Source organism: Rhea americana, unplaced genomic scaffold (assembly GCF_003343005.1).
Source record: "Rhea americana isolate MKP2758 unplaced genomic scaffold, rheAme1 scaffold_133, whole genome shotgun sequence".
Taxonomy (NCBI): Eukaryota; Metazoa; Chordata; class Aves; order Rheiformes; family Rheidae; genus Rhea; species Rhea americana.
The window spans coordinates 1035841-1046642 of NW_028185406.1; the positions used below are offsets into that span (position 1 = coordinate 1035841).

The following is a 10802-nucleotide window of genomic DNA, read 5'->3' on the forward strand; positions in this document are numbered from 1 at the left end:
TGGTAGATTAATAAAATATGGCCAGGTGTTCAGGAATACAGGGCATCAGCAGTTTGCGTTGAAATCGATARAAGATATGTTCAGCTCAGATTTTTGGGAGTCACGGTAGACTGACTAGGACAGAACATTTTCATCATTTGCAGGTGTAGTTTTTAATGTCTGCTGATCTCTACTGATGTCTTCTCTCTTTCTGTTATGATCGGTACAGCATTTCCAGGAAAAAGTGGAATCACTGGAACAAGAAGCAGCAAATGAAAGACAGCAACTGGTGGAGACTCACATGGCCAGGGTGGAAGCTATGCTCAATGACCGTCGCCGCATTGCTCTGGAGAACTATATTACAGCCCTGCAAACTGTCCCACCCAGGGTAAGTGCAATATCACAAGCTCTATGAGGTGTGTCAAAATTACGTTAGTTATCCTGCAAAAAATGAAGTATGTGCAGATACAGTCCAGTTTTGAAGCACTGAGTGTTCAGTGTTGCTTGTGTGAGATCTTCTACAGCTGTCAATCAATTGGAAAATTAAAGTTTGGACTTCATATGTGTATACTTACAGGCAAGCACTCCCATACATACATATAGATAGATGGATACCGATGTTTAGGCAAAAAACATGGAAGTGGTTAGGTTGTCAAAAGTTGTAGCCATTCGCAGATCCAACTGAAGGATGGTGATATCATCTGTCCAAGTGATGTACAGTAGGATACTTGATTATTTCAGGAGGGAGCTTGAGGATGGGGGTGGTTGTGGTCTTCCATTTTGTTTGCTGAACTGTTAAAATACTTGATGAAGGATCTTGTCAGGATCGTTGGACAGCATGAAGTTACCATACTAGAAATTAAAACATTTTTGCTTCGGATGTGGTGGCTAGGAGTGATGTAAAGACCAAATTCAGTATGTGRATTTGAGTGGAATTTTTAATGAATCTATCTGTGATGTTTAGGTTTAATTCCAAAATAGTAATCTGTGACCTCCAGAAAGAAGATAATCTACATGAACACWGTGGGGAAATAGTCAAATATTTTATATTTCTCTGGTCTCTTCGATACTTTGTAGATGAAAAAACCATTAGACCAGTGAAAGGCTTTTGAGTCAGCAATGTAAAGTTGTAGCCATTAGATTCTGAATTTGGCCTCGTGGGAAATTACCTGAATGTGACTAACATGTTAAAATTGTATTTCTTAAGTGAWTTTTTTTCTCTGTGCAAACCTACATATTCAGTAACATGCAAAAATGATCGTTTTTGTGCCTACTGTAAATCTCTCTGAAGCCCTTGTTTATTTGGCATACTTGGAAATATGAATGAGTATCATCGCTGTRTAATCCTACAGTTAGCATTCTGATGGGCTAGAATCCAATATGGAGTGTAGGGTAAGATGTTACGTCTCTTATACTTGATTATGAGACAATAGTTTAAGGAATGAGCATCTTTTGGGCAGCTCTGTTACTAGAGCATGCTTARCAGTTGCATGGCAAGAAGCTCATTGCAAAGCTTTTTTAGAAAAAATAATTATTTTATCTGAGTTATAATAGGTGTGTTTTTCATGAGGATGACTGGATTAAAGCTGAAATGTTAGAACGGATCTATATACTTTGTCAAAAGTAATTAGTAATTCTGTATCAGCAACAAACATTTTCTGCATCATGAGGTGCAAAACTATTATTTTTACTGCATGCCAAGTAAAAGAACAGTCTGAGGTTGTCTGCTTGTCCTATGGAAACTCTAGTTATATCAAGAGTAGATTTGTATTTTGCAGCATAGTAGTTTGAGGACAGTGAAGTGCTAGTCTCTGTTACAAATTGGAAGAGGATATTGTTTGGAGCAGTGTTGAAAGTGTGATGTTGTGTATTATAACCTGTGACTGTTACAAGGGTAGTGAAGGGCTTGGGCTCAAGGATCTCATTAGCAGCAGACACATTAGCAAATTATAGGCTATATGCAGTTTCCCTTAGGACTGAAGTCTGCAGCTCATAACTGGAAGCAAGATGCATAGAATGGCTGCAGGTTCTTTTGGCCCTTTTACAGTATAGTTTTCAGTAATTCACCTAAGATGTTAATACCTTGTTTGGTTTAAGCCAACCAGCTRCTGCTGTGAAGGTGGTTCTCATGAAAAAGTAACTCTGCCTCACAAGTATCCCCAAAATTTCTTGATTTCAAGTTATGTGGATCTGACTGACAACTTGGTTCTACAGATATTTCAGAATGTACAAGATTGGAAGATTGGGACAACAGTGAACTCAAGAATGATCTCTAGAACAGCCAAAATGCGAGACTCTACTCCAAGGATTAGGGAACTTTCGTGTCCAGGGAATGCAGATAGCATCTTCACTTTATAAAAAAAAAGAAAAAGAAAGTGAATTTAGTTGCTGAACACTAAGGAGCAGAATGTTAAAGCAGACTTTGGGACCAGAAAAAAATGAATTTTGTTTGGGTTGTTTGTATTCAGTTTCTGTGACATTTAAAATAATAACTTTTTCAGTAAGAGCCTGAAAGGCCATATCAATGAAGGCATTGAGTCTAGCAGGACCAAGTTTTAAAGATATTGTTAAAAGACTGAGATAATCCTATATTCTTTTTCTAYAAAAGCTGATCTTTCTGAAAGGAGCAGGCAGCAAACATTTAAGTAACAGCAGTTCAAGGTGTTACCAGACGAGGAGGCATCACCACGACTGGGTTTAAACGCTTGAGGGTGAACAGACGCTCTTAACCCTTAAGCAGTTCATTTGCCAGTCTTGTTAATGGTGCTGTTCTAGCCTCCGCTTTTCTTGTTGTTGTTGCGTGTTCTGTAGTTACTGACAGTTCAGTGTGTGCCTCTGAACTGTCAGTCAGATGTATGCCAAAGCACAGGAAAAAGCTGATCTTGAATTGAGTAGGAGGATTGGTTTGGTATTTTTGTGGGACAGAGGGTAAAACCTGAGGARTGATTGATGATAGCTAAGCAATCTAATGAATGAATTCAGTCCTGTGGCTGCTGTGGAAGATACAGAGCCAGAAATTGGAATACCCTCTGCACTCATACTTTGGCTACCTAGCCAAAGAGAAAATGGAATTAATGGAAAATTCAACTCTATTACCCTAGCTATTTTTTTTCTGACAGGGGGGTATCTTAGGGACTGTGTCTCTGGTAAACTGAAAGAACATTTAATGTGATTGTCTTGTAATTCTGAGAGTAAGTTGTAACTATTCTGCTGACTTGTTAAGTAATCATAAAAAAAAAAAAGGACTTTTTCTGGAGTTATGCAACAATGTTTTTGAACAGCCACCTTCTACTGCCTGCTTCCAATTACGTGTTTTGCTCTTAGTATGCTTACTACAGAAGTAGATTCTGGATTTTTCAAGTGTTTCTGTAAATGAAATTACAAGGAAAGAGTTTAGGTTTAAATTGAAAAATAACTTTGGAGGTTTTCTAACTGAAGTATATGTTTTCTGTGCATAAATAAGACCTGAGCTTTTAATAAAACTCTACTTTTAAGAAACTATTAGTATGATGRTATTTCTTTAGTGGAAGTGCAAGTTAGAATTTGTTAAATGAGGAAACAAAAAAAAAACAACTCAAATGTCTTTGGGGCTTCTGTTTTACAAGAAGGAAAGTAATACTTTTTTTTCAGGAAGGAAAGTAATACTTCTTTTCAGGCTTGGGTCACCTATTTACCTGGTGAAGAAGAGGATAATTTTGACAACTTCTTTGTATACAATATGCTGTACAATATAGTTGTATAATTTTTACTGTAAGAAAAAACTATAGGAGAAAAATCAACTTCTGAGGAGGTTCTCTGGCTGTATGAAATGGTGGACTGTGATTCTGGAAGTCTGAAGTCAGCCTTTAGCTGTCTCTATTTTTCTAAGTCGTTGAACCAATGTCTTTTTTTGGYGCCTTAGGTTATACTTTTGTGATATGGAAACTTCAGCAGCACCAGAGTAAGAATTTGACAACTTTTTTGCCCTTAGTCATTTGTTACCACTTCTGTATTGCTCCCATTCCTTAATATGGTGTTTGTGGGACCACATGTGAATAAGATTAGGGAGCTAATCTCTTTAAAGTTAAAAATAAGAGCATTGTAGCATGGTTTCACAAACCCGCTGCAATCATGCGAGAGGATAGGAATTGACAGGCAGGAGAATCTGAAAGCCAGTACTACTGCYGAAGTTATGGTGTTGTGGAACTGCAGCCTCGGCTCTCTTTGTGGAAAATGAGGTTGCTAGGAGGGTTACTGTAAGTCTGGCGTATATATCTATTTTCCATATGCTGCTTAATTACTTGGCTATATTGTCCGGATATATCCTTGTACTTCAACTTGAACATTTTCCCAGGAATTTTTGGACTTTTGGCAGACCACTTGGAGCATCAGGATTTAATTTGGCCTTTGGTATCTAGAAATCTGTGTCCAATCTTTGCCTGCAGATCAGTTATCATAGGAATACAGAGAGTCTGAATTTTCCTGGTGTCAGACTTATGCACATGGTGCACAGTTCTTCATGAGTGAAGTAATCCTGATACATACAGAAAATATGAGTTCATAGTGCRTGCAGAGTATGTGGTACATACAGAGTAAGCACATTATTTGCTGCCTTTGCACTACACAGTGCAGATGTGAATGGTCCCGGCAGCAGAAACCCAAGCTGGAATTATGGCAYCATTGCCTACACTGGCAAAGACTGTTTCAAGGTTGGAAGCGTCTTCTTACTAGAGCTAAGAAAGAGATTGACAGTTCACTCTCTCTTCCACTTCTTTCAAGAATGAGGAACCTTAAATGAAGCTGTACTGTATTTGATTCAAAACAAATAAAAAGTGTAATTCTTCACATAGTGCATAGTTAGGTTGTGGAACTCTTCTCTGTGCATTTGGCGTCTAAAAATTTAACATATGTTCAAGGGTTGAATCTGGGTAGGTTTACTGAAGAGCAACTTCCTCTGGCTCAGAGGTCCCTGAGCTAYAGATGGTGGGAAGCTGGAAGAAAAGTACTATATGCTTGCCCCTTCTCAGTAGGCAACCCAGTAGGCATCCAGTCTGGGCTAGCAAGGTATTAGACTGGGGGAACCTTTGGCCTAGACTAGTGAAGTAGTCATTACATCCCTACAAATGCCTAGAAAACCATCAAAAATTGAGTTCAAGATCAATAACATAGCTTCTGATGAAGCTTCAGTAAGAGGGAATGGGAGAGTGGAAAAAAAAAAAACAAGAATAACTATGCGATTTTCCTGTCAGGTAGGCAAGCAGGATGTTTCTGTTGTTTCTGGGTCTATGCCTGAGTACGTTTACTTCATGCCATGCTTTCCCTGTACTGTAGTCACAATAGCTGTTTTCAGTGCTGTTTTACTTAACAGATTCCCAGTCTTTTGTAGTTTTATGATTAACTTCTGTTACCAAAGACTTCAATAACATTTTTTTCAGCTGTGGTGCATATTGTTGCCTAGTGCCAGTGTTGCAGGAAATCTACAGGGTAGCAGTCTAGGAAGCCAGGAAGCGTATGGAGATGGAATTGCATAGCTTCAAGGTCTGCTAGCAAATAATTTTAAACAAACATGAATATTGATACTGCTATTCTCTTCTCTGAAGCGCTGTCATGCAAGCTGCCCAGAACCTTAGACCTGATCCTTTTCCCTGGTTCCTAGTGCAGCTTAGCTGTACTGTACTTTGATCTCTTTGAAAATGGAGGGCAGCTGTTCAGTATCCAATGTCAAAATACTGTATTGTTTCACTCTGCTTGATGATCTTACTACAGRAAAGGAGAGTTAGTGGTAGCTGGAACTAATATGCCCCTAGTGTTTAAAACAGTTGGTGATTTTTCCCTTCATTCTGCTAGCTAAGCAGAAGAACTCAAAACTGTCATTCTCTGTGAGCAGGTTGGTTTTATAATTTGCTTGTATTTTCTTTTTCACATGCATGTCAAATTTTATAGGATTTATGCCCTGCTGTTTAATCTTTGTGGTAACAGAGGCACATTCTGTGTAGAAAGGCAGTGGGGGAGAAAAGAGAAGCAGAGAAGAAATCCAGTTCACAATGGTGAAATAAAGGGTTTCAGAACAAGGAAACGTATAGGAAACCTTTGAGAGGTAATTAATTATCCTCCATATTTTGTACATGGAGTACAGCAAKCATATAATAATTAAAGTCAGTTTAAAATGTTTCTTTTCCAATTTGGAACTATTTTGTCAGGATGTAAATTATTGTTGAACAGAGTAGGATGATTAATATGAAGTTTAGCATGTATGTTAACCCACTTGAATTTATTTACCATGTTTTTTCCTGTTGCCCTTAGAATTCTTTCTGGTACCATTTGTGCTTTGGGGCCAGTATCTATCCATATGGAGAGAGCATAGTATGGGCTGGAGCAAGGTGAGTTTAGCTAAAGGAGGGTGTGCAGAAGGGCCCTTCCTCAGTGCCTCTGTGTTTCTGGAAGCTTTTCTGAGAAGACTTTTCCAAGTCCAACAAGGTTGCTGTGAAAATATGCACTTGGAGGCAGGTCAAAGCATAGCTACTGATCTAGTGATAAAAATCCTTCTGTGAGGAAGGAAAGATGAGTCCAGCTCTAATGTTCCACCCTTTAGTTCTGCTAATCTGAGCCTGTAAAGCTATGGAATTTCTCACATAAACTCAATTACGTGGAATTTGTTAAAGAAGAGGCACAGGCATCATCTCTGCTGCTAAACCAGGTCAAACTTACAGAAACATGGTCATCTAACTCAGTTTTCCAGCAGCTGCTGAGGCTTTTGTGTGAATAAAACCAGACTCTTATTTTTCCCCTGCATTGCGGGCTTGAATGTGTGGTGTAGTCATGCTCCTTGCCTTGCCAGTAGGTTTTTGTAGAAGCAAGCTTAAGAGAAGAGCGGCAAATCCAGATGGCTAATAAGTTCTGCAAAAATTTGGCAGGTTCATTATATCTAAAGCCAAAATCTTGAAAAGGCGAGCAGAGACAAAATTGATTTTAATTTGTCACGACTGAGTAAGTTCAGATCCTGAAGGTAAAATAATGAGATCGAATCAAACATTATTTTCATTTATTCTGCCTCAGGAAAAGTGGACAGTGGTACATACCAAAGGATGGTATGTACACAGAAATTTTGCATACCATTATAGTCATGTAGTAGCAATGTTTGTGATAAYGTGTTCTATAAATTATCAGAACTGATGAGAAAACATCATTAGCTGCATATAAAGGGTAGCTGGATGGAAGGGGTATAGTTGTATCAGACACTTCAGCATAAAGGTCTTGCACTTGTTCTAGCTAACCTTTCCTGAGAATGCTCGTAGAGTGAGCTTATTTTCCTGCATCAGACATCATCCTAAAGTTACTAACAATTTAATTACCCTAATAAGCTAATGAACAGCCCATTCTAAGAGTGGTAATCAGAAAGGACTGGTGATTGATTTTGCGCTACAGGCAAGCCTAAATAGCAAAATACAGCATTGTGGAATTTTCATTTTTGATTTATAGAGACAATTTTGATCGAAATGACAAGCCAACTCAGAATTYCCCATGGCAGAGAGCTGGAAGTTGTACTTTAAATACACAGAAATGCTTTAATATTATTTTCTTGKTGTTCTTCTGTAATAAATACTTCGGATTTCCATGGAGAGAGAATGTAAGTTATGTATATCTTTTGTTCAGATATTTTAGGTCTGATACATGATTCCTTTATGGAGCTTATGAAGACACCAGTGGGTTACATTTTCTTGTAATTGCCCTATAGAAAGGAAAGCTGTAGTTCTTACCTCCTAATTTTTGTAGATGTGAAAGAACCTGCATTGTCTCCATTTCAGGGGAATCCTGTTAGTAATAGAGCCAGAACCTACAGTTGAGAGTATGGAAGGAACAATAAAGATGGTAAATTATCAGAACTGTTTTATGGACACTCCATATTCTCCGTTAGCTACAACAAAATCAAGCTAAGTCCTTGCTAAAATGGCRTATGTCAGTAGAGAACGGAATAATTGAATATTCTCCATTTAGAATCTTATGTGAATAATTTCTGTTRGGCTGCCTTTTGAAAGGCTCTTTTTTACTGTATTCATAAACTGGTGTTTTCATCACAGTGATGAGTGCTGTACCCAAATGCCTTGCGTGTATGAAGTGCTCTCCTCTAGAAGGATCTCAAAGTGTTTGGGGGCATTTTTTATAGATTTTTTTTCCTTTTGAAATACCTTAAAAGTTAGAGTGGAAATAGAGCCCATGTTCTCCAATCAGTTGTGTCTGGAACCTGTGGAATATTTAAGCTCAGAAAAAAAGTCTAGACTGGCAAATTCTTCTGATGTGAGTTTGGCAGTTAGCTGCAATGTTAATATTGTTATTTTATTCTTAGAAAAAGATATAGGCAGTCTTGTCTTGATGCTGATGCCACTGGGAATACAGGCACCTTTCTGGCCTGTGGAGTCACTATGATTGGAAGTCAACACCAGGTAGCCAGGTTGTCATTGGCATTTTCTACCCCATTTGGGCTTGTCTCATTCAGCTAGAAAACTGGAAGTGGGCTGGGTAAGCTTTGAAGCCAGGAAGTTGCAGTGCTGGTCATTTTTATAGCCTTAACTCTGCCCTGGGGCATATATATTTTCCTCCAAATAAGAGAATAGACATATTACCTACAGTATTAGGCATAAAGACATCTTTCTAATGATGATAAGAAGTCTTTGAATCTGTGTCCTGCATACAGAATTAATTGAATGCATGTAAGTATTTATAAGAACTCTATGTAAAATAATTTTCGGGTGGCATCCTCCAGAATAAGCAGGATCTTAAATTAACAGTTAAAATATGTGCAAAAATGAGTACATCTGTTGGACTATGATAAATGCTCATAAAAGGGCTATGATCTCTGCTTATTTTTAGGTTAAAGAAAAGCAAGTGTTTGAGGCTGCTTAGAAGGGAAGCATTAGAACAAGTTCCGCAGGAGCAAATTGCATGGCAGTGTGTGTTGAACAAGTCAGAGGTGATATATAGACATTCAGACTGCCACACTCTGCAGTGCCCGGTGTGTGTCCTTGTTAGGTGTGTTCATGCCTTTTCCCACATGTTCTTAAAYGAGAGTGCCATGATCCTGAGGGTTTAAGCTTCTTGCCAGCCAACCCAGGCTCTTCCAGTGTTCAGGAATCAATATTATTCCTAACCAAACAGCATTCCATATGAAACAATAGGTATTTGGAGTTTGGTATTGGAGCTGGATCCTATGGCTTAGGAAGTCATTTGTCATTTCTGTTACAGGATTCATTAGTTTCCAGCAGCATTGAAGGATAAGTAAAAGCGTGTGGATAATGGAAGTTATGTTGGGAGTATTTTTGTAGCTTTCCTCAAAAGAAAAATTAAAAAAAAAAAAAAAAAAGCCGGCAAAACAAATACAGAAAACTGAAAATAACAAAATTATTTCATGAGGATTAGATAGCCCTCGTGGCTGATACAGGTTAGTTATTCTGTGAGTCCTTTCCCAGATGGCTTTTATTAGGTAACTGCAGATGTACATGCATTGAGTTTTCCTTGGGGAAAAAAAAGTGGAACAGAATTTTCAGATACTAAAACAAAAAAGTTTTTAATGAGCTTCAATACTTGGTAAATTATTTATCAAGAATGAGAGGTGCAAAGCTAACCCTGGGATATGTCAGCAGATTATTCTTCTGCCACAGACAAGGTCAGATTTCAGTCCTTGAGAACTTAAATTAGTTGGTACTAACAACTTTTCCATTTATAATTTAGTCTGAAGGTTCCTTCCTTCTTTCCTAAGGTTAGAGTAATAGATGCTCCCCAGATTTGTTATAGTAGCTTCAGACACAGGGTCTGACTGAATTTTCTTAGGCTGTGGAGTACTCCCTCATCTCTGTTCTTGACTTTACCATACCTTGTGCCCCTCTGCTTGCACCATCACAAGAGTCCATATTGCTACATGGTCTGCTGGACAGGAGGGTGAATCCTACTGAGAATAACTCTGCAAAAGTGCTTGTAAGGCAGTAAGAAGGTGAGAGGCAGCAAGGAATAAAGTCAGCACTGTAGATCAGGAGATTTGTTAAAAGTACGCGTACCACATCTAGAATTCTAGGCATAGAGGAGAGTATCAATTACCTTTTTTAACACTATTAAAGTTACCTTCAGCTATAGAACTTGTGCCTCGATTATAGTCCTGGCTACCTGCAGACATGTGATGCTGGTAGAGAGCTGTCACTACCCATCACCAGCCCTGGCATTTTATCCTTCAGTAAAGGTCCTGAAATTGAGGCAGCAACATTTCAAAGTTATTGGGAGGTTGGAGGTCTGACCTAATCCAGTGTGTCTGTGACTCTTGGTAGTTATTTAAGACTGAGGGAGCAAAGCTGTTTTAATTTATGTTGAATGTTCAAGGCATACCACCAACTCTCTTGAGGGTTTCTTTTTTCTTTTTCTTTTTTCTTTTTTTTTTTCCCCCTAAATCAGCATGGAAATGCTATACTGTATTACCTTAATGGATGGATGCCAATGGAGGGCATGTTTCCTGAAGATCACAAAAATGGAATATTTGTCAATGACAAGAGTATGCTGTAGGACTGCTAATCCATTTCAACTTCCACTTCAGGGAGGCTTGAGTGGTTTTATATCTTAGGGCCTAATGCTGTATTCAAGGAATCATATTGTTTTTATTGGTGCCTGCATCTATGCTAGGAACTTCAGGCTCTTGCAGTGCCTTCTGACTCTTGCTGAATGTGAAAGCCTTGTAGATCTCTGTGAGGTGATGGAATGCTTTACGAGGATTTTTTAGCTGGAAATATTACTTTGTTAGAGCAGTTTCACTAGCTTTTAGGCAATCACTAGTCAATTGTTGCCACAGGGGTTAAAGCTTGCAT

The 10802-nt window shown here is 38.4% G+C and overlaps 1 protein-coding gene across 1 annotated transcript in view; it reads left to right on the forward strand.

Annotated features, from left to right (window-relative positions):
* APP (amyloid beta precursor protein) overlaps positions 1–10802 on the forward strand; it is a 180423-nt gene that overhangs the window by 117560 nt on the left and 52061 nt on the right. Inside the window, exon 9 of the mRNA XM_085297964.1 lies at positions 209–367. Within this exon, the coding sequence (XP_085154090.1) occupies positions 209–367 (159 nt within the window). The remainder of the gene's footprint in view (positions 1–208; positions 368–10802) is intronic.